This window comes from Sitophilus oryzae, unplaced genomic scaffold (assembly GCF_002938485.1).
Source record: "Sitophilus oryzae breed Bouriz unplaced genomic scaffold, Soryzae_2.0 scaffold_374_pilon_pilon, whole genome shotgun sequence".
Taxonomy (NCBI): Eukaryota; Metazoa; Arthropoda; class Insecta; order Coleoptera; family Curculionidae; genus Sitophilus; species Sitophilus oryzae.
The window spans coordinates 165,676-189,057 of NW_022146945.1; the positions used below are offsets into that span (position 1 = coordinate 165,676).

The following is a 23,382-nucleotide window of genomic DNA, read 5'->3' on the forward strand; positions in this document are numbered from 1 at the left end:
TTTATCCCGTAAACTATTACAGGGCTTTCAGATGGAGCGGAGCGTCCGCGCGGATGTTTTTTTAAGATAGTCGTCGACGAACTCATCCGGACGGAGCATACGCGACCCATGTGAAATTGTTCATATTGTTGCGGACCCGTGTGTACTCGGCCATTTTTGCGCATATATAAGCCGGCGCCTGAAGCCTGAGGACAGAGAAAAACAACCGGTCTACGCGTACAGTTACAATCGCCGCGCTAAATTCAAAATAAATTCTTTCTAGATAAATAGTTATAAATCGCTTGTAAATAGTTCTTTAACTCTTTTATCGTTATTGTTTTTGTTAATTAGTGATAAATAAATTGTGTTTAAATAAATTGTGACTTTCTATCCACAGGGAACCGACGAAAAACGTAACAATTGGTGTCAGGTGAGACGTGTGTGATAGACTATACAAAAATAAAAAGACTGACAATGGCTCCGAAAAAATTGTTGAAAGACTTGAAAGTGTCCGAACTCAAATGCATATTGGAAGAGAGAGAGTGCAAGACAGATGGAAAGAAAAGCATTTTGCAAGCCAGACTGAGAGGCGTTTTAGTGGAGGAAGGTGAGGATCCTCACACATTTTGCTTTTGAGTTGGAAGGTGACCTTGACTCGTGCCTACAAAAATTAGAAGATAAAATGACGGAAAATTCTCAAAAATTAGAAGATATGATTATGGAAAATTCCCAGGATTTAATAAATATTTTAGAAGGCAAGATAACAGAAAATTCTAGAAGAAAGTTTATATAGATTGCCTTGTTTATATAGTTTATATAGAAGCCTTTGTTCTTGGAATCATACACGAACATTAACCCGGCCTATGGGAAATCAGAGACTCCTACTCTGAATCCACATAGGTAATTCTCAGCAGGCGCGTCCAAGTCGCGAGGGTGGGCCCGACTCCACGGAATCGGTGGCTAAGTTCTGCTGGGGACCCAGTATTGCGGGGTATGACGCAATCCCTTTGCTCAGGGATACGGGTGAAGACCACACCGGCAGAAAAGGCGGAGAAAAAGAACTTCGGTACGGCGGACCTGGCACAAGTGGCAACCCATGCTTTTGGGGGCAATATAAAAGCACAACGGCAATATCTGTTCCCAGATTGGGCGGTTGCAAACGGCGTCTGACCCAAAATGGGCGGCCGATACACAAGCCAGGATTTGGCATAAAGGAAGGCAACGGGATACCACCTTTACTATTAATTCCCAAGACAATAACATGAGTACATTTAATTCAAAATTATAAATAGTTCCCCAATCGGATCTCCGGGGGGAACGGCTTTAAATGTAACAAACAAAAGAGCGAATTTGAGAAAACCAATTAAGATCGGAACATCAAATGTAAGGAGCCTATTCGAGGCTGGAAAACTGGCAAACCTTACACGAGAAATGAACAGACTTAGTCTGGATATCCTAGGCGTTGCAGAAACCTGGTGGCCTGGGGTGGGAGAGTGCAATGTGGATAACGGCTTATTCTTTTACTCTGGTAATGAAGATCCAAAACACAGAAAAGGTATGGGAATCATAATAACAAAAAAAAATACTGAAATCTGTAGTGGACTTTGTTCCATAGTCGGATCGCACTGCTTTATTAAAACTCAGAGCCAAGCTAAGTGATCTTAATATAATACAGGTATGCGCTCCAACTGCAGATACGCCGGACCATGATGTGGAAAGATTCTATGAGGAAGTCAAAGAACTGCTCATATTGACTAAAAAACACGACGTCAACATAATTATGGATGACTTCAATGCCAAAATAGGAAAGGGTAAATTTGAGGAAATTATTGGTTCCTATGGTCTTGGAGAAAGGAACGAGAGGGGCGATCGACTTCTGCAGTTCTGCCAAAAAGGCATGAAAATAGCAAATACGGCGATTCAACTTCACTCTCGCCGTCTCTATACCTGGAAGTCTCCAGCGGACCGACCGGACAATGTAATACGAAACCAAATAGATTTCATCCTCATTAACCAAAGGTTCAGCTCAACCATCAAAAGAGCCAGCACCTACCCTGGCGCCGATGTTCCTTCTAAGCATGTGCTACTAGTGGCCGTAATGAAAATTGCTTTATCGAGTCAAAGAAAGCCAACCACACAGCGCCGGATGGCGTTAGAAAGAATGAGGGATCCAATAGTAAAATCAGAGATGAGTGACGAAATCAACACACAAATTCAAGCAATGATACCGAATATGGGAAAAGAACCAACACAATCTTGGACAAAGATAATAGACGTTATATCAAATTCAATGCAAAACAAGTTAGGATATGAAGCAAAAAACAAAAAGCAAAGATGGATGACGGATGAGATATTGTTGTTAATGGATGAACGTCGAAAGTACAAGAACAAAACAGATGGCATGTACAAAGATATTCAAAGACTCATAAGAACAAAGATTAGAATAGCAAAGAACAAATGGCTTAAACGTGAATGTTCAGAATTAGAACAGCTGCAAAACCAACATGATAATTTTAACCTGCATAAAAAGCTGAAGGAGACTGCTGGCATATATAAGAAAATGAGATCAACTGTGACAGTCAATAATAACAACCAGATAGTCTTCGAAAGCATAGAGAAGAACAATGTTTGGGAAAAGTATATAGAAAAACTTTTTGACGATGAAAGACCCTCAGCTGATATCAATAACTCACTAACCGGCCCCTCGATTACTAAAGATGAGATTGAAAAAGCCATCCTTAATTCGAAAAATAACAAAGCGGCTGGCCAGGGTGAAATTCCTGCAGAAATCCTTAAGCTGCTAGATGAAAGAGGCATTACAGCATTACATAAAATATTCAATATTATATATGAGACAGGTCTCTACCCCAAACAGTGGTTGCGTTCTACTTTTATACCCCTGCCTAAGAAGACCAATGCCAGAAAGTGTGAAGATCACAGACTTATCAGCCTGATGAGCCATACCCTAAAAATATTTCTGAAAATAATACACCAGAGAATTTAAAAAAAAATGTGAAAGGGACATAAGCGATTCGCAAATGGGATTCAGACAAGGGTAAGGCACCAGTGAAGCGATAGTTGCAACACATGTGCTTGTCCAGAACTGCTACGATCAAAGAAAGGATGTGTGCCTGTGTTTCATAGACTACGAAAAGGCATTCGATCGCGTACAACACTACAAATTAATGCAGTTCCTGAAAAGACTTGATATAGATCATAAAGACATCCAGTGCATTGAGAAGTTATACTGAACCAAACAGCACAAATAAAATTGTCCAATACCATGTCCAATCCCATACAAGTTAGAAGGGGGTGCGACAGGGTTGCGTGCTATCTCCACGGTCTTAATTGCAGACAATATACACGACCTACAGCAACTGGTCAACAAGGTAGGAGAACAGAGCAAAGCAATGGGTTTAAACATCAACATCAAGAAAACCAAATTTATGTTTATATCCAGAAACCCAGATGTGTTTATAAACTCCATTCTAACATTTAACTCAAGGCCCATAGAAAGAGTAGATAAATTTAAGTACTTGGGCATCTGGCTCTCCGAAAATTGGACATCAGACAAGGAAATTAAATGTCGCATCGAACAAGCTCGGCAGGCATTTTTGAGGTTTCGAAAAGTACTTGTCTGTTCTGATTTTGACCTTAGCCTTAGATTAAGATTCGTAAAGTGTTATATGTGGTCGGTGCTCCTTTATGGTATGGAAGGTTGGACATTGAAAGCTGCTACCATCGACAAATTGGAGGCTTTCGAGATGTGGCTATATCGCAGAATCCTGAAGATACCTTGGTTTGGTTTGGTTTGGCTAGATTGACAAATGAGGAAGTTCTCAGACGTGTTGACAAAGAGCGTGAATTATTTGAATTGATTAAAAAGAAAAAAAACGGCATACCTGGGGCACATAATGCGAAACCCCAAATATCAGTTCTTGCATTTGTTGATCGAAGGTAAGATCGAAGGCCGGAGGGGTATCGGAAGGAAGAAAATGTCTTGGCTGAGGAATATTAGACAGTAGACAGGGCTACTCGATGTTCAGTCGTTAATACACACCGCCCGGAACAGAGAAGCAATGGAAAATGTTATCGCAAATATCCATTAATGGATCTGCACTAGAAGAAGAAGAAGTTTATATAACAAGATAGTAGAAAATTCCAGGGAATTAGAAGAAAAGATTATAGAGAATTCCACGGAGCTACAAGACAAAATAACACAAATTGAGGACGATGTAAACAGAAAAATCGAGATTTTGAGAGAAGAAATGGGAAAGGCAAATTCACCAAAATGTCAAGAAAAACCGGAGGATCCGAAACTAGTCGAAAATAAGTATACCTCAAAGTCAGTTATGAAGCCTCCAGTTTGACGGAAAAACAGCTTGGGCCAACTACTTTTGTCAATTTGAAGCCGCTGCAAGAGCGAACGGATGGACAATCGCTGAAAAAGCTAACGCTTTGACTATCGCACTGCGGGGAGATGCGACTGGCATCCTGCAGACACTCTCACCATCGGAACAAGGAGATTGGTACGACATTTAGAAATGAGGTACGGGCAGGCTCATTTAGAGCATGTCTACCATTCCCAGCTGAAAAATCACATTCAGAAGTCAAATGAGTCTCTGCAGGAGTTTGTAGCGGACATAGCCCACCTCGTTCGCCTTGCGTACCCTGCTACACCTGAAAATGTTATGGAGCGGTTAGCAGTACAGGCATTCTCAGATGGCCTACGTGACGAGACAAGGCAAGCGCTTCTTCTAGCCCACCCAACGCACTTGGTGGATCCTTTAGCACGTGCCCTAGAATTTAAGGCCGCGAAACAAAGTTTTCGGTCTTTAGGAAGAGTACGGGTCATCGACGAATGTTGCGACGAATCCTTGGAAGGGATTGTACGGAAAGTTATGGACCAGTACATGGACAAGAAGGGACCGATTCGTTGCTGGAATTGTGGACAGGTGGGACACGTGCGAAGCCGCTGTAAGGAGAAGAATGAAGAACAGGCTTCGTCAATTTCGGAAAACTACTAAAGGTCGAAATGAAGGGGCACACGTCGACCTGTACCCAACATGCCCCAATGAAAACTGCTCAAGTCGCATCGTTACAACACAAGTTCAACAGCATTTTTGTGGATGGTTTCGTGGATGGAGAGTTACGGACCATGCTGTTGGATACGGGTGCGACCAAAACAATCATCAGGCCGGATATCCTTAAAACATCAAAAAGGATTAAAACAACACAATGGCGACTACATACAGCTACAGGAAGCTCCGCTCTCATCCATGGAGAGGTAGATCTTAATTTTGTTATCGGAAGCACCTGTTTTAATCATCAAGTGTTAGTAGCAGACATCGAAGATGAACTTATTCTCGGAATGGACATCATGGACCAAACCAAACCACTAGAGGTTTTGAACTAAACCTCAAACAAGGAATTTTGAAAATAAATGAAGAAGTGGTTCTACATCGAAATGTGAGGAGACGCTTCGCGTGGTAGTAGCAGAAGATGTTTCAATCCCTGAGCGCTGTGAGATATTTTTGAATGGTTGCCTGGAGGGTAAAATGAATAATGGGAGTATTATTCTGTTGGAGCTAAGGAACCATGACAGCGAAATAGGACGAGGTCGCTGTTGGAAAAGCTCTGCTACGAGCGAAGAAGACTGTACCGATGAGAGTAATGAACGCGAATTATTATTCTGTATCCTTGAAGAAGGGAACCCTGCTCGATCTCCTCAGTTATTCGAAGCATGGAAACCTCTAAAGTTTCGGCTTCGAAAATGCCGGACAAAATGGTGAAGGCGCTAGTAAATGTTAACCGATTATCTTCCCAGGATAGTAGAAAATTGAGAAACCTAATAATCAAGTATCAGGATGTGTTTGATAAAGGAGAAGCAGGACATAAAGGTCGTACCAATTTAGTACAACATAAAATTGACACCGGAGATGCGCGACCAATCAAACAAAATCCGAGAAGATTTCCACTCGCCAAACGTGAAGAAGCTGACAAAATCCTTCGAGAAATGAAAGAAGAGGGTGTCATCGAACCATCTAACAGCCCGTGGACATCGCCGGTAGTACTAGTAAAGAAGAAAGACGGTACCACCAGGTTCTGTGTTGATTATCGGCAGCTCAATAATGTTACCATGAAGGATAGCTATCCCCTGCCGAGGATAGACGATACTCTAGACACGCTGGCGGGGTCGACAATATTCTCTACCTTAGATCTGAAGAGTGGATATTGGCAAGTCGACATGGCGTCGAAAGACAGAGAGAAGACAGCGTTCTCAGTTGGCTCCGGACTGTGACAATTTACCGTCATACCCTTTGGATTGTGCAACGCGCCCGCTACCTTTGAAAGACTAATGGAGTCTGTGTTAAAGGGACTGTCCTGGACTACCTGTTTAGTGTACCTGGATGACGTTATAGTGGTTGGAAAATCCTTTGACGATCATCTTAAGAATTTGGAAGAAGTTTTCAAGCGACTAGCGAGCTCTGTTTTGAAATTTAGCTGCCTAAGAAATGTCATCTGTGTCAAGAAAAGGTACATTACTTGGGCCATGTAGTCTCCTCCCAGGGAGTTGCGGTAGATCCACAGAAGACCAAGACATTGGAAGAGTGGCCGATACCCAAAGACAACCATGAACTCGGAAGCTTTTTGGGGCTATGCACATGATATCGCCGCTATGTACAATGTTTCGCCACCATCGCAAAACCATTGACCAAGCTTACCGAAAGCGAGAAGCGTTTCTCTTGGGACTCAGATTCTGACGAGGTATTCCGAAAATTGAAGAAGGCCCTGACTAGTGCGCCCATACTTAGCTACCCTCTTGGCAACGGAAATTTCATATTGGATACCGACTCTAGCAATGTTCAAATTAGGCGGTGTTCTGTCTCAAATCCAGGATGGTCAAGAAAAAGTAATTGGTTATTTTAGTAAGACCTTGTCAAAACCAGAAAGGAACTACTGTGTGACCAGACGAGAATTACTAGCAGTAGTTAAAGCAGTGGAACACTTCTACAAGTATCTCTATGGAAGAGAGTTCTTGTTAAGAACAGACCATGCTGCTTTGAAATGGCTGTTGCAGTATAAGAATCCTGAAGGGCAGGTAGCTAGATGGATTGAACGATTACAAGAATTTGACTTCGAGAGAATCAGCTGGGGCAATCCATCGAAATGCCGACGCACTTTCCAGAAGACCTTGCGCTAAGGACTGTAAGCATTGTTCCCGAGCAGAAGAGAAAGAAGCGAAACTCCTAAGAACAACTGTGATTAATGATACTTGGCAACCCGAAGATCATGCAAATGACCAAATCAGTGACCCAGAATTAGGCTTAGTAATTAACTGGAAAAACGCAGACCAAATACCAACGTGGGAGGAAGTTTGCAGATATTCGTCGAACGTGAAGTGGTACTGGGTCCAGTGGAATTCCTTGGTAATAGATGATAGGTTACTTCGCCGTGTGATTGAGAGACAGAGGGACAAGAATAGAGAAGGCAGATCGTCATTCCAAAGAAGAGGGTCCCGGAAGTCTTGGAGGAAGTTCACAATGGAACCAGCAGAACTCTGCATCTTGGTGTTACCAAAACACTTGGCAAGCTGCGAGAACGGTTCTATTGGGTGAACTGCAAATATGTGAGGGCCTGGTGCAAGAAATGTGACGTTTGCGCCGCCATCAATGGGCCACAAAAGCGCGGTAAAGCCCCAATGCGCCAGTACAATATAGGCAGTGCCTTCGAACGAATAGCGATCGACGTGGCTGGTCCTTTCCCGGAGACTAACGATGGCAACAAATACATTGTGGTAGTAATGGATTACTTCAGCAAATGGGTCGACACCTACGCGTTGCCAAATCAAGAAGCGTCCACCATTGCTGACGCCCTTGTTAAAGAATGGATCTGCAGGTTTGGTGTTCCCATGGAGCTGCATTCAGATCAGGGAAGAAATTTTGAGTCCAATCTGTTCAAAGGTGTCTGTGAAGTCCTTAATATCCGCAAGACCAGAACAACTTCATGGTCCGATACAACAGCAGTGAGAAGGCTCGCTATGGTGTGACCAAAGAAGAACAACGAGACCTCTTTTCCGTGCCTCCTGATTAGCCCGACATTTGCGAATGTCTAGAGGAATCGCTTCGACGTTCAATGAGAAGTTTGGGCGTGTCGGAGAATTCGCCGACAGGATCCAGAGGTTGAAAGCGTCTTGAGGCTAACCGACAATGCACATGGTCAAGCAAGGCACATCTTCTACCTGGTCACAAAGGAATGGTCCCCGAGTAAGCCGACTTATCCCAATCTATGGTATACCTTGATTGAACTGAGAGAAGCCCTGCTAAACAACATTACACGATTAGCCATTCCGAAGCTGGCATGTGGACTCGATGGTTTGAGTTGGCGTACAATCCGTAACATGATTAAAGTCTTGTTCAGATTTACGGGAATCGAGATCCTCGTTTGCTGCTACAACCCAAAGCTGAGATCGGGAGAGAAAACTGTAGACTGCTATTTCTACCAGACTTCTCAATGTACCAGGGGCCAGCTTTGCAAATACCTTCATTCACCGTGTACATCTCGGGACGAGCATGTATTTAAGAAGGGGGCAGTGTTGCGGACCCGTTTGAACCCGGCCTTAGGCCTGGCCACTCGGCTATGACTCATACACCCGGCGATGTTCGTGAACGAATAAGAAGCTGGTGAGACGAAGAACGCGGCTAAGAATTTTCGAGACAAATCTGGATTGTCTGTTTCGCTCATATATAAGCCGGCGCCTGAAGCCTGACGAGGATAGAGAAAAACAATCGGTCGACGCGTACAGTTACAATCGCCGCGCTAAATTCAAAATAAATTCTTTCTAGATAAATAGTTATAAATCGCTTGTAAAATAGTTCTTTAAGTCTTTTATCGTTATTGTTTTTGTTAATTAGTGTTAAATAAATTGTGTTTAAATAAATTGTGACTTTCTATCCACACGGAACCGACGAAAAACGTAACAATATAAACTCATAGTACTTGCTCGAAGTCGCGGACAATCCGTCGCGGACGCTCAGCTCCACCTGAAAGCGCTGTTACAGGTAGGTATAAGTTAGTATAATAAAAAAGTTATGATATATGAAAGTACTTTCGAAAAATGTAATAATATACCAAGTGTCCCATTTAAAGTAACAAAGATGCTACCACTTACAGTATGAAGCGGCAACACTCTAATGCTGAAAATAATTTAGACAGATGGGGCGGTACCTTTATGCAAAAATCCATATGTTTAAAAAAATCACCTGTACTCCATAAACGTCTAACATACCATAACCGTGAAACGCCCAGTATATTATTAATTACTTTATAAACAAAACTCTCAATCGCGAGAAGCTGACTATGCGGAACAACCCTATTCCGCGCCTATTGTCATCTATCTTCAGGTTTATCACAAATAATCGCTTAATCGCTTTATTCAAAGCGTTGCAAACAGCCAGCTTTAGCATCCCGCCAAATCTCTATCTATCTATCTATCCAGCCTCTTCGGTCCATCGTTGGACATAGGCCTCCCCAATCTCTTCCACTCTTCCCTCTCTGTCGCCATGCTCATCCATCTTGTGCCTGCATGTTTCCTCAGATCGTCCGCCCATCTCATCTGGGGTCTTTCTCTACTTCTTCTATTCTCCCAAGGCCTCCAGTTTACGATGCATTTGTTCCATAGATCATCCTCCCGTCTGACACTGTGACCGGCAAACTTCCATTTCAATTTTGCTACTTCACTTCTAACATCCCTTACTTTAGTTTTTCCTCTGATCCACTCATTCCTTTTTCTATCTGCCAGCCTTATATGTAGCATGTCTTTCCATAGATCTTTGAGATTTGGTTACCTTATCCATATTTGATTTTGTCAGTGTCCAGGTCTGGGATCCGTAAGTAAGTACAGGGAGTACACATTGATTATATACTTTGGTTTTGAGGTACTGTGGATATCTTTTGTTTTTTAATATGTAACTTAATTTTCCAAATGCTGCCCAGGCCAGTCTTACTCGTCTCTTTATTTCATTTTCATTGTTTGGTTTTCTTTTTTCAGTTTAATCATTTGTCCCAGATATCCCGCCAAATACGTAATTAAAAATCAGCTAAAAACCGCTAATTTTCGAAAAGTATGTTTAATGTAACGAAAAATTTGCACCGAATTAAAAAATCTATATTTTATCTAAAACAAAATGTATTAAAATTAAAAAATTTAAAATCACATCTAGTTCCTAAATTAGGATTTAATTTATTAGGTTAGGGAGCAAAAAACCAAAGACAAAAGGAGCAAAATCCAAATTTTAATAAATTAGTTATATAATAATATAATTAGTTATAGATCCTTTATTTGGGTGCCTCAGCTTGACGATGTGATAACCCAAAAGGAATCTTTTGTCAGAGTCATGTGACACTCAATTTTCTTCATGATTGTGTACCGCTTCAAGATTTCTTGACCATTCCGCGACCTTTTCAGATCTATTATTGTGGTCCTCTTCTGATCTCCAGGACACGTTCTCGGAAATTTAAAAGGGTGTTCTTTTAATATGTAAAATGTGATCGTGTGTGGTGTGACCTTAATTGTACATTTTTCTGATGGTACTCGTATGTCACAATTTAACTTTTTAATAATAAATGTTGAGACCGATACTTTGAGGCTTGTTTCTTTTGGATTTGAAGACTGAACCCTCCATATAGCTTTTTGATAATGATTTGATAATGGTCTAGCATCGCATAGTACAAAGAACTGCTCATTTGCCACACTGGCGCACTGACATAAAACGTCATAAACACGTGGCTTCGTCCATCAACCCCATCAGCTTTAGATGCCTATTGAGCTTACAGTGTCCTGTAGTAGACTCACTACAGCTTTACAGTACAGAAAGGGTCATTATTGGTGGTTGACTTCTACAAAATCACTCTCAAGTTAAGCAAACTATTTCCACGGTAAGATTTAAAACTACTCGAGAGTAATAGTAATTTGCATTAGAAGATTCTATATACTATTTTTTTTGTTTGTATTGTTTCATTAAGCCCTTTTTTGCTTTGTATTGTTTCACTAAGCCCTTTAAAATTTTTAGTTCTGTTTGCAGCTTTCTAACTGTGTTTCCTAACTCTTTAATTTTCGTTCTGTATGTGGAAAACTGTTCTTTAACCCACTTCAGATTTTTTTCCCGTTTTATTGGTGTGTCAAAATCTTCACAAGCCAGATCTCCTATGTAACGCCGTTTCCTAAAACAAATTATAGAAACCCAGTGAAAGCATATGAAGGGTACAGGCAAACAAAGCGATAAGTAAAAAATCCGAGGTTTGAGAAAAACGAGTTTTAAAGGTTTTGAGAGCTTGGAAAACTAATTTATGAAAGTAAAATAGGACACATTCTTTAAATACTATAGTTGTTAGGACATTGTGCTACAAATAAAATTCATAGATATTTTTTAACGCACTGGGTGATTTAAAAAAGGTATCTTTTTACAATAAATCAAATTCAAACTGGGAAAGAAGGTGTTTAGGAAGGAAAATGGGCACAAGGGAAGTGCTCTTCGGTTTAAATGTTCTTACGCAAAGATGTTTAGACGTAAATCAAGATGGTTTTGTAGACTTCGAGAAGGCGTTCGACAGAGTTCGACACAAAAAACTAATCGAAATATTACAAAGAAAGAATATTGATAGTCGAGATACAAGATTGATAGCGAACCTTTATTGGGACAGACCGCTAAGATCAGATTAGATGATGTTTTTTTTTTCTGAAAAAATACAAATACAACGAGGTGTACATCAGGGATGCATCTTGTCTCCCCTCCTTTTCAATATATACCGAGTGCATCTCAAAAGTGGCTCACTCCTATAACTTTTTTATTTTTCAAATAAAAAATCGAGATTTGGTATGTTAGTATATGACATAAATTAGGACTGATTGACATATTCAATTGTTTTCGGTCATTTCCTGTTTCACCGGAAATGACAACTTTTGATTTTTAAATGGCACTCTCGGTATTTTGTTACTTTATTCGATAGAAAATGAGACTCTGAAGAGAATAAGATATCATATGTCAACTTTTGACATTTTCAAATATGGTTTATTTGAAATTGTAACATGCGATTCATAAGGACAATTTGACTCGAAATACCAAGTGTATGGTACTAAATTATTCGTAAAAAAATGCTTTTTCCAAACATGCTAGTGGGCCATCCTCGTTCCATTTGAAAAAAATGAGATATGATTAAAAATACAGTTTGGGCATCTTTTAACCGGCCAGGACAAGACACTAAAAACATTAGAGGATCAAATTTATTTTTCCAAGGTTTCTTGATTAAAAATTAGTGTTTGTAACACAGCCATGGCACACTAGATTTAATTTTAAAATGCAATTTTTTTTTAAACGAAAATGTCAAAAGTTGACATATGATATGTCATTCTATTCAAGGTGTCATTTTCTATCGAATAAAGTAAAAAAATACCGACGACGCCATGTAAAAATCAAAAGTTGTAGTAATTTCCGGTGAAACAGGAAGTAGCCGAAAAGAATTGAAAACGTCAATCATTTCGAATTTATGTCATATACTAACATACCAAACATCGTTCTTTTATCTGAAAAAATAAAAATAGTTATAGGGGTGAACTACTTTTGAGACGCACCCGATATAGTGAGGCCATTTTTCAAGAAGCTTTGGAAAAGGGAGATGAGGGAATCAAAGTGAATGGAATGAATCAACGAATCAACAATATCAATAATGACAGACAATAGTGAAGATCTGCAGAATCTACTTCAAAGAATAAATGTATCCTGCAAACAATATGGGCTGAATATGAATTTGAAGAAAACAAAATTCATGATTATCAAAGGACCAATATGATATGTATGTAAATATATGATATGAATGTAAATACTTCATATCAGTAGACATCACGCCAATAGAAAAAGTCCAACACTACAAATACTGGGGCACAATAATAAATGAAATTGCCGAACAATTGTAAGAAATAGAGTCCAGGATTGAGATAGCCAGAAATTCTTTTTTAAAACTAAAGAAATTTTGTTGCAGTAGAGATATAAACTTAGATTTAACTTATTGTATTGTGCCGAAGCGTGGACCCTTAAAATAGCCGAAATTAACAAACTGGTGGCTTTCGAAAGATGGTGTTATCGTCGCATGTTACCGATTTCTTGGGTCGATAGAGTTACAAATATCGAGGTGTTAAGCCGTATGAACAAGGAAGAAGAAATACATAAAACCGTTAAGAGGAAAAAAGTAGAATATTTTGCACACGTTATAAGAGGTCCTAAATATCAATTGCTCCAGAATATTATGGAAGGAAAAATCCAAGGAGGACGTAGTCGGGGCAGAAGAGGCAGAACATCCTGGCTGAGGAACCTCAGAGAATGGTATGGATTGACGTCGAATGGATTATTTAGAGCAGCCGCAAATAAAATCAAAATAGCCATGATGATTGCTAACCTCCGTTAGGAGACGGTACTCGAAGAAGAAGAAGAGAAGCAAATATAAAACAGTTCATATCTCATGACTAATCCCTTATTTAGCCAGAACAATTTTTGGGGACATATTTAAAATTTAAATCGATCCTAGATCATATATACTTACGTGGATAAATCAATGCCATAAGTTTAGCATTAAAAAATATGTCTCCAACATCACGACATGCCATTTTCAAACCTTCTTTATTGCACTTATGAAACATTCAATAGGTTTGTCTTTCTCGAGGACCTCAATTTGCGCATGCGCATTAAAAGTTGCACGTATTTCCAAAATAATCACAATTTTATACGGTTTTAGAAACTACAAATTACACATTGCTATGGAAACCAACTTTTCATTGTCATCATATTGTCATAATCATATGTCGTGCATATGTTATATTCTTATTTCCATTGTGTAACGACGCTTGTTTTTTGCGTTTCTTAATTTAAAAATTGCATTAATTACTTTTTCGATTTAATTGATCGCATTTATATAGCCAAGGATGCAAGTGTGTTCAGTGAAAAGTTAATTTTAAGTTTGTGCAATTATATTCCTATTTTTTTTCGTTGGACTTTCTAAATACTCTTAAAAATGAGAGTGTTTAGTGTGTGAAAGTTCTAATATAGAGGTCCACGGATTATCTTTTCGGCAAGTAAAGAATTCAGTTGTTCTTTTATTTATATTAAGCCATATGCATACTGTCTGGTTAGATTTCCTAACAATATCGATATTAGTACGGAGTGGCTAAATGTATTTTTTATACAATTTAATTTTTGTGACAGTAAACATTCAATTTATTGTTTAAATATAAGCATTTTAAAAATTAAATTTTTAAAATTAATGTGCAAATTTGGCGCGCGGACGATAGGTCCTCGACAAGGATAGCTAGAGTAGAAGAACCGCGTGTGCAACAAAAAAAGAAGATAAATGGAAATCGTTGATATGTTTGCGACAGTTTCCATAGTGATTTACTTATCCACGTAAGTATATATGATCTATGCATAGTATGCACCTTTATCGTGCAGATGACCTGATTTTTAACTCAATTTCGACAAAAACTGACTTATAGCCTTCTTTGCCTGTACCTTTCATATACGACTTTAAATACGTTGGTAAATAGGTGATAATATTAAACGGAGAAATAATCTTGAGTACAACGTATGATCGAAAACTATATATAATTCACCATTAACATGTAACATTCACAATTATAAATTTACATATACAGGGTGAGTCTTAAATAAGTGCAAATATTTTTAGGGGTTGTATATTTCGACCCCAGAAAACACCATTATGAGTTTTGTTCGGCGATTTTTTTGTAAATTTGGGATTTTTTGAAAAAAATTTAGGAATTTTAAGTAGTTTTTAGTTAATAAACATAATTTCTTGATAATATGGCAATATAGGTAGTAGATTAAATTTACAAGAAAAAAAACAGAAAAGATCCAAGTATTACAGCATCCTGTATCACAGAATATAAAAAAAAACGAAAAAAAGGTTCAAACCTTTGAATAAGAAGACTAAGGAAGGAGCATATCAAAAATCTTAGGTACACCGCGATGGGCCTCAAATATGGCCGACTTAAATTCCGGTTTATCAGTGTCGTTCTAATTTTATTTAAAAAATGTAAAACTTTGATGTAGGGTAGACGTGGGGTAGACCCAATAATTTGTTGTTTTATTTTACGTTGTGAATAAATGTTGGTAGTTATTAAAATTGTTATAAAAATATATATAATTCTAATAAAAATAGATAAGTTATAATAAGTATACTCTGTTTTTTTTCTCAGGTAAGATTTCGACAGACGATGACAGAAGAAAAGCAGATGACGTCCCATACCAATCTATTTATTTTACTAAAAAAAGTTTCTAATAATTTTTAAGTTATCTATGGATGGGTTTAAATATAAATCCGTCATGCGTCGTGTCTTGTTGTTTTTAACCAGTTTTATTGGTTTATTTAAAAAATGACAGATCGTATTTCAATTTTATTGGTTTGACGGAACGATGAACGACAATCGGACGCCGATGCGTATGAACTCGCCTTTAGATTTTGTCTTATTATTAATAAAATAGTTTGTTTTATTTACCTATGTTGTTTTATTTATTCCTGTGGAATATTACAAATTTGTATTTGTACATAAGTTATATTGATAAATATAATCATAAATGCGGGTAGTTTCATAAAGCTTGAAAGTAAATAATAGTTCTTTTTTATATTTTTTGGTATGTAGTGTCTTGTTCTTGTTTGTTTTGTATTAACATTACCTTTTTATTAAATAAAATAACTCAATTACATTTTTTCAGTTTTATACAGTTTTTTCACAATATTTTGAAGTAATCACTTGTCATCTTGTCAATCAAATTTTAAATATATCCTGCCATGCGTTCCAGTTGTACCAACTTATTTCTTTGTAAAATAAAATAAACTACTTTGAAATTAAAATGACAGACACATCTATCACTGTCAAGGATCTTCTCGTTGGACAGACTATATTTATTACCACAAACATCCGATACGCTACTAATGCAGGTAAGTCAAAATAACGTATCTAAATTCTTTGACATCTAATCTTTGACAATTATTATTAATAAATAAAAGTTAAAATGCAAGAAAAATATATAATTTAGTTAATTTAAGTGAATTTCATAAATGATCGGTTTACTACACGTATGTATATTATATCGTCACTTACTAGCGAAAAGTTGTTCCATTATTTCACTCAATTTTTTCCGAGATCTACCGCACGCTACACAACCAACTATTTTAGAGTCTTTTTCGATAAATCGCGATAGTGTCACTGTTAATTTAAGTGCTGCCACAATTTCTATCTAGATTTACTACCTTTATACAACTATCAGTAGTAGAATAAATAATAAATAACATAAAATAAGCTCCGTAAAGACTGACAAATCCACAAAATTTCAAATCAAATTCAAATGTGTCAAATGAATCGTCAAACAGAACTGTCAAGGATCCCCACCCTAGAGTGCTTTTATGGTGCTTTTTCCGCCCACCATGCATGAATACATGGATAGCATTATGCTCCTTCCTTAGTCTTCTTATTCAAAGGTTCAAACCAAAGCAATAAAAATTCCACCGGAACCTAAACAATCCTATTTGATCCGAGCTCCTGAGTAGACGGCAGACTATATCCCCTAATATACTTGCCAACTTGTTTTGAATCAGCGCCACCTATTTGTTAATCGATGAATTACTTATTTCTGTCTTAACAACGAAGGTTATAGGGTCAACAACATTCAAACAGATCAGCTGATCTGGTGAAGCAAATTATAGGTTATTCATAAGAATTAGCCCTGTTATATACAGGGTGGTCCGAACTGTATTCCGGAAACTTTGGCAGCATATTCTGCAGATAAAAATAAGTAAAAAAATTCGTATAAATGTTTGTCCTAAAATGCTTAGTTTCGGAGATACAGGGTGTAGAAGTTTCATTTTTATTTAGATTTTTTTCAAATAATTTCTGAAGTATGTTGTTATATATATTTCTGCTGTAAATGTTGCAATTTTTATTTTAATTTTCAAACTTTTTCAATTCTTCAAACTTAAATAACTGGGTTATTTTCAACTTATTTTAAAAATGATAAAGACAAAATATGTTTCTTTTAACCAGATCTACCACCCCTTAAAATATTTGCACTTATTTCTGGGACACCCTGTATAAATTTACATAATATAATATGACAACAATCTTAATTTCAAAGCAACTCTGACGCGGTGTATTTTTCATATTCATAAGAATTAGCCCTGTTATATACAGGGTGGCCCGAACTGTATTCCGGAAACTTTGGCAGCATATTCTGCAGATAAAAATAAGTAAAAAAGTTCGTATAAATGTTTGTCCTAAAATGCTTAGTTTCGGAGATACAGGGTGTAGAAGTTTCATTTTTATTTAGATTTTTTTTCAAATAATTTCTGAAGTATGTTATTATATATATTTCTGCTGTAAATGTTGCAATTTTTATTTTAATTTTCAAACTTTTTCAATTCTTCAAACTTAAATAACTCAGTTATTTTCAACTTATTTTAAAAATTATAAAGACAAAATATGTTTCTTTTAACCAGATCTACCACCCCTTAAAATATTTGCACTTATTTCTGGGACACCCTGTATAAATTTACATAATATAATATGACAACAATCTTAATTTCAAAGCAACTCTGACGCGGTGTTTTTTCGATCGTATTGTCAAGGTCAAGGTGCATTACTGGTTGCATAACTGCATCACTGCTACATAACCGCAACGTGCATCGAGGAACCTGGCGAATTCGCCAGAAAGTAAAAGAAAATTACAGAATTCTTTACAAAAATTCCAGAAACAATCCCCAGGGGGTATATAAGGCCCGCGCTTTGACGGTTGGACCAGTCTGAAGATAGTCTGAAGTCGAAGTTTGAATATACCGCGCTTTAAATTGTGAAATACCGTTAGAGTAATAGTAGTTGCATAAATTGTGTTGTAAATAGTATAAGTTGTGTGTACAGAGTGAGACAAATAAATTCGTTAAGTATTTTATCGTGAGTTTAAATTAGTGGACCCACGGAATACGTAACAATTGGTGTCGGAAGTGCGATTTAAGTGGATTTTGAAGATTTTACACCGAATTTGGGAATTTTTATGGTTGGTACAGCAAGCGAAGAAAATGGAAGAAGTAAGTAAATTATTGGGCGATGTTATGGAGAAATTAGAGAGAGAAAAAGAAAAGGAAAAATTACAACGACGACAAGAAAAACAAGAAGAAAAGGACCGGCTTGAAAAAATTTTCGGAGATTTGAAAATTCAACGACAACAAGACAAAGAAGAAGAACAGGACCGGCTTGAGAAAATTTTAGGCAATTTAGAAATTCGTCAGAAAAATGAATGGAGGGAAATTTTAGAAGATATAGAAACGCGCCGCCAGAAAGAAAGACAAGAAGATCAGGACCGTCTTAAGAAAACTTTAGAAAATCAAGAAATTCGACTTCAGAAAAGCTTGGGGGAACAGCAACAAGCAACGTTGGAAGTACGTTGCCAGGAACAGCAGAACCACTTCTAAGAAGCCGTAGAAGACCTTGAGGAACGCCTTCAGCAGAAGATAGAAAGATTGGAGATGGACCTACAGAAGACCAAGGTACAAGTAAGGACACCTGGCGTTCAAGGAACTGCGAATCTTAAGGCCCCGAGCTACGATGGACAAACGACCTGGACGATGTACCACCGCCAGTTTGAAGCAGCGGCTGCTGCCAATGAATGGACTGACCAAGAGAAAGCAGCAGCACTTGTCATCGCGCTGCGTGGCCCTGCCCTGGAACTGTTGCAAACTATTCTTGCAGCCCAACAGCAAGAATACCAAACTTTGGTCGCTGCACTGGACAGAAGATATGGCGACCAACATCGACGCCAACTTTACCAGGCCCAGATCAAGACACGCCTGCAGAGGTCCGGAGAGAGTCTGAAGGAATTTGAAGCAGACTTACGTCGGCTGGTACACCTAGCATATCCAGAAGCACCGGAAAGGTTTAGGGAGGAACTCGCTGCCCAGTGCTTTATCAGTGGATTGAAGGACAACGAATTACAGAGGGCGCTGCAAATATCCCGATTTTCTACCAGCAGCGAAGTACTCGTCAGGGCGCTGGAAATAGAAGCTGCATTTAGCGCCATTCCTAAACCGAAGATAGGCTCGGTAACGATTGAGGAACAGCCAAAGAGTTCTCACATACGTTTGGAGGAGATGTTTAATAAACTATGTGAGTTACTAGTGAACAAGAGAGTCAACAACACCCAGACAGAGAAGCAGAGAAGATCCATTAGGTGCTATAGATGTGGCAGGAATGCCCACATCAAACGGGATTGCCGCGCCCAAATGCGATTCCGTTTACCATCAAGAGAACATAGGCACCAGGAAATCAGTACTAATGGGCGAGTATTGGTTGAAGAAAACAGAGCCCCTAGGATGTTTTCCGTTAGGAGTCTAGGAAAAACCGCTGACAGTTTGGTGATCAACGGGAAGGTCAATGGTAGAAGAATTCGAATGACTGTGGATACAGGCGCTATGGTATCGTTGGTGCGGACTAACCCAGTGCAAGGATTGAAGATGATGCCTCTTAGAAGAAGAGTGTATTTACGTACAGTTACGGGGGAAATGGCCGTTGTACGGGGAGAGGCTTTCATGGAACTGGAGTTAGGGAATTTGAAGTTTCGGCATAGCGTTTTAGTGGCAGACATTGAAGATGATTTTATCATGGGTATGGATGTGATCAGTCAACATGGGTTTTCGTTCGATCACCATAAAAACATCCTGAAAATCGGAAATAAAGAATTTTCTGTACCTAAAGAGAAGAGACCAGGAAATATGGAAGCAAGATCAGCGGAAATTGTGATGATACATGGTGATGCCAAGAAGACTGTGTTCGGGAAAATGGAGAAAACCCCTGAGTGCCGTGTAGGACGGGTACAAATTATCGACAACGAGCCAGATCGACGACGAGCTACCCTGGACAAGAAAATGAAACATCGCGAAAGCACTATCAGAGTAAGGAATTTTAAACCGAGAACTGACGAACAATGGACGACGATACAATTGAGGAAAGATCAAAAAGAAGATCCAGACATCGGAGCAATACTACGGCTCAAGGAAGGTAACGGCGAAAGACCACCGTGGCAGGATATTGCGGACAGAGGGCTGGTTTTCAAAGCTCTCTGGGCTCAGTGGAATTCACTGTTGATTGAGAATGGTTTGTTAAAGCGCACGTGGTAGTGATGGGTTGTTATTTAACTATCTGTTATTTTATAACAATTATTTATAAATAACATAACGCAACCGTTACTACTTTTAAAAAATAACAGATATAAAATAACGACACGTAGAGATCGGCCGCTCGTGAAAGGAAAAACGAAGTCGGCGCTCTGCATCACCACGAAATTCTATGCTGCTCGAAGCAATTCCAAAAAACAACTAATATGGATGGAAAACATATTATTTCGTCAACCATCGATACAGGCGGCGAGACAACGGGGTGGGGAAAGCGCTACGGCGAACGTAGCTGCTTCGGTCGATACCGTCAATGGTCGTATTTACAACAGCTTAAAAATAATAGGATATAAAAGAAGCAGGTTTTTTGAAACAGTTGCGGGCATAACGCCTGGCGGTGGAGATAACAGGAGTGGGAAAGGAACGCTGCTGCATCGGTCGATTGTCGATGGAGGCTCGCAACGGGTTGGAGAAGCAGTCATTTTAGATATGTTGTTTTTCAACCTGTTACAAGCATAACAGGGCGGCGGACGAGATAATATAGGTGTGGAAAGGAACGCTGCTGCATCGGTCGATTGTCGATGGAGGTTCTGAAACAGGTTGGGGAATAACAACGCATCAGTTGTTTTAGATACATTCTGTTTCAACCTGTTACGAGAATAACGGACGGAGGTCGAGATATTATGGCGCTCTATGTTTCAGTACTTACTTATTAAGTTTCAATATTTAGGTATATATTTATTCTGAAAAATTTTCAGAATAATATTTTAAGATTTTTTAAAAATGTATACAGGGTGTTTTGAAAATCTGGTCATTGATTATCTGATTCTGCTTAAAAGCCCTTGACGTAAAAAAGCTGATTTTTTGGAAAACGGATTGACTTTAGTGTGTAGAGGTTCGATAAGAAGGGATTTTTTCGAAACTCGAATTCTAAGGGGTGTAACTACTCTGAAATATTAGAATATTTTTTATTTAAAAACCGGTGAGTTTTTCGGAAAAACTCTTAAACACGTATATTTTAATATGTTGTTTAACATATTTTAAGATTTTTTAAAAATATATACAGGTTGTTTCATAAAATATGACCATTGAGTAATCACTATTCTGCTAGCAAACTGCTGGACGTTTAAAGCTGATTTTTGCAAACGGATTGACTGTGAGTTGAGGTTCGATAAGGAGGGGTTCTCGAATCTCAAATTCCAACAAGGGTGAAAACGCCCCTCAAATATTACAATATTTGTTATTTAAAAACGGTTAGTCTTTCGGAAAACGCCTGGACACGCATAATTTATTTTGTTTTTTTACATATTTTGAAATTTTTTCAAAATCATACAGGGTGTTCCAAAAAGTTGAGTAATTGATTAACCACGATTCTGCTTAAACTGCTCGACGTTAGAAAGCTTATTTTTGGCAAATGTGAGAAAATTTATCAGTTTGTATGTTAATGGAAATTCTTGTTTTGCTTTATCATCACCATTAGAAATTATTAATTCGACGCGAACGAAGTCGCGGGTACACGCTAGTTTAAGTGTAAATTAATTCGAACTCTAGTGTGTAGTTGGTTTTATGAAGAATATACTACACATTTTCTTATATTGCTATTTTTTGACCGCAAATGGTAAAATCATAACTAAGGGCTTCTCGCCCGTCGAGTGAGATGCACCTGTACACTGCTACGCAATTCAGGATCTACGCGGATCGAGGGGCAGGGCGTAGGTATATACTATAGACGAGTGGCCGAATTTTGGCTTTTTTATATCGTAATTTGTAAACAGCGCTTATTTGTAAAAATAACCACCGTTTTTAGAGAGGTATTTTAGATAACAATCGATATTTAGAAATGTTTTGACACCCTGGAAATACTACCACCGAGCACGTCATTGTTGCAACTTGCAACTGCGTTAATACGCCTGGCGATGACCGTCTCATACTCTTTCAGATATTTAGTAGTAAAATAAAAGAAACCTGTTATTTTTAAGCTGTTATTTTAAGCTGTTTTTATAAATAACTATAACAGTTTCAACTGTTATCTGGGCTCAGTGGAATTCACTGTTGATTGAGAATGGTTTGTTAAAGCGCACGTGGGAAAGTGCGGATGGCAAGACAGTAACAACTCAGTTACTGGTACTGGAGCCCATCTTGGAGTAAACAAGACCTTGAGCAAGCTGAGAGATCGTTTTTACTGGGTGGATTATTGCGAAGATGTTAAGAAATATTGTCAACGTTGTAATATTTGCGCAGCTAGACAAGGACCAAATACTCGATCTGGGGGAGAAATGGAACAGGATAGCGTTGGACTGTCGTTCGAAAGAAGCGCTAGGAAGGAAAGATTATTGGACATTCATAAGGCCGTTAGAAGGAAGATTACGCTAGCCAGTGACCGGATGAAAGCTCGTTACGACCTCAGAGCTAATTCTACGGGATTTCAACAGGACGATAAAGTATGGTTGTATAACCCACAGCGCAAGAAAGGAAGGTCCCCAAAGTTAACTCCAGCTTAGAAGTAAGATGAAAGTAGTTCATCTCGATCGATTGAAGAGATACCAGACAGGAAACCTTGATCGGGACGATCAAATTTGAGAAGTTGCATAACTGCATTACTGCTACATAACCGCAACGTTCATTGAGTAACCTGGCGAATTCGCCAGAAAGTAAAAGAAAATTACAGAATTCTTTAGAAAATTCCAGAAACAATCGCCAGGGGGTATATAAGGCCCGCGCTTTGACAGTTGGACAAGTCTGAAGATAGTCTGAAGTCGAAGTTTGAATATACCGCGCTTTAAATTGTGAAATACCGTTAGAGTAATACTAGTTGCATAAATTGTGTTGTAAATAGTATAAGTTGTGTGTACAGAGCGAGACAAATAAACTCGTTAAGTATTTTATCGTGAGTTTAAATTAGTGGACCCACGGAATCCGTAACAGTATGATAAATCTTTGTATAAGATGGTAAAATATACCGGGTGGTGCATCATCGTTGGAAACATAAGAAATCCCATGCAAATTGTAAACAGTTCAAATATTGGCTTCCCTATTGATTTTACAGCCAAGTCGTAAATATTTTTTAAAGGTTTATGTATGGTAAATACACATGCCAAATTTGAACAATTTTAGACCAGCCGATTTTGAGTAATTTAAAAAAGATTGCATCTATATTTTTAAATTAAAACCGAACAGGAA

The 23,382-nt window shown here is 38.4% G+C and overlaps 2 protein-coding genes across 2 annotated transcripts in view; one reads left to right on the forward strand and one right to left on the reverse strand.

Moving 5' to 3' along the window:
* Positions 1 to 1,477: 1,477 nt before the first annotated feature.
* LOC115885121 lies at positions 1,478 to 5,006 on the forward strand. Its single transcript, XM_030903909.1, has 3 exons — positions 1,478 to 1,534; positions 1,595 to 2,904; positions 4,823 to 5,006. The coding sequence occupies exons 1-3, from the start codon at positions 1,478 to 1,480 to the stop codon at positions 5,004 to 5,006; spliced, it is 1,551 nt and encodes a 516-aa protein (XP_030759769.1).
* A 5,255-nt stretch (positions 5,007 to 10,261) lies between these two features.
* Positions 10,262 to 23,382, reverse strand: part of LOC115885122 — an 81,105-nt gene continuing 67,984 nt past the window's right edge. Inside the window, exon 17 of the mRNA XM_030903911.1 lies at positions 10,262 to 11,202. Within this exon, the coding sequence (XP_030759771.1) occupies positions 10,974 to 11,202 (229 nt within the window). The 3' untranslated portion in view covers positions 10,262 to 10,973. The remainder of the gene's footprint in view (positions 11,203 to 23,382) is intronic.

Excerpts from the sequence above, each read along its gene's own strand:
- LOC115885121 (XM_030903909.1), top strand. The coding sequence starts at position 1,478 with ATGTGGATAACGGCTTATTCTTTTACTCTGGTAATGAAGATCCAAAAC. Across the intron at positions 1,535-1,594 it reads AGATCCAAAACACAGAAAAG|TCGGATCGCACTGCTTTATT; the intron begins GTATGGGAATCA and ends TTTGTTCCATAG. Across the intron at positions 2,905-4,822 it reads AAGAAGACCAATGCCAGAAA|AGTACGGGTCATCGACGAAT; the intron begins GTGTGAAGATCA and ends GTCTTTAGGAAG.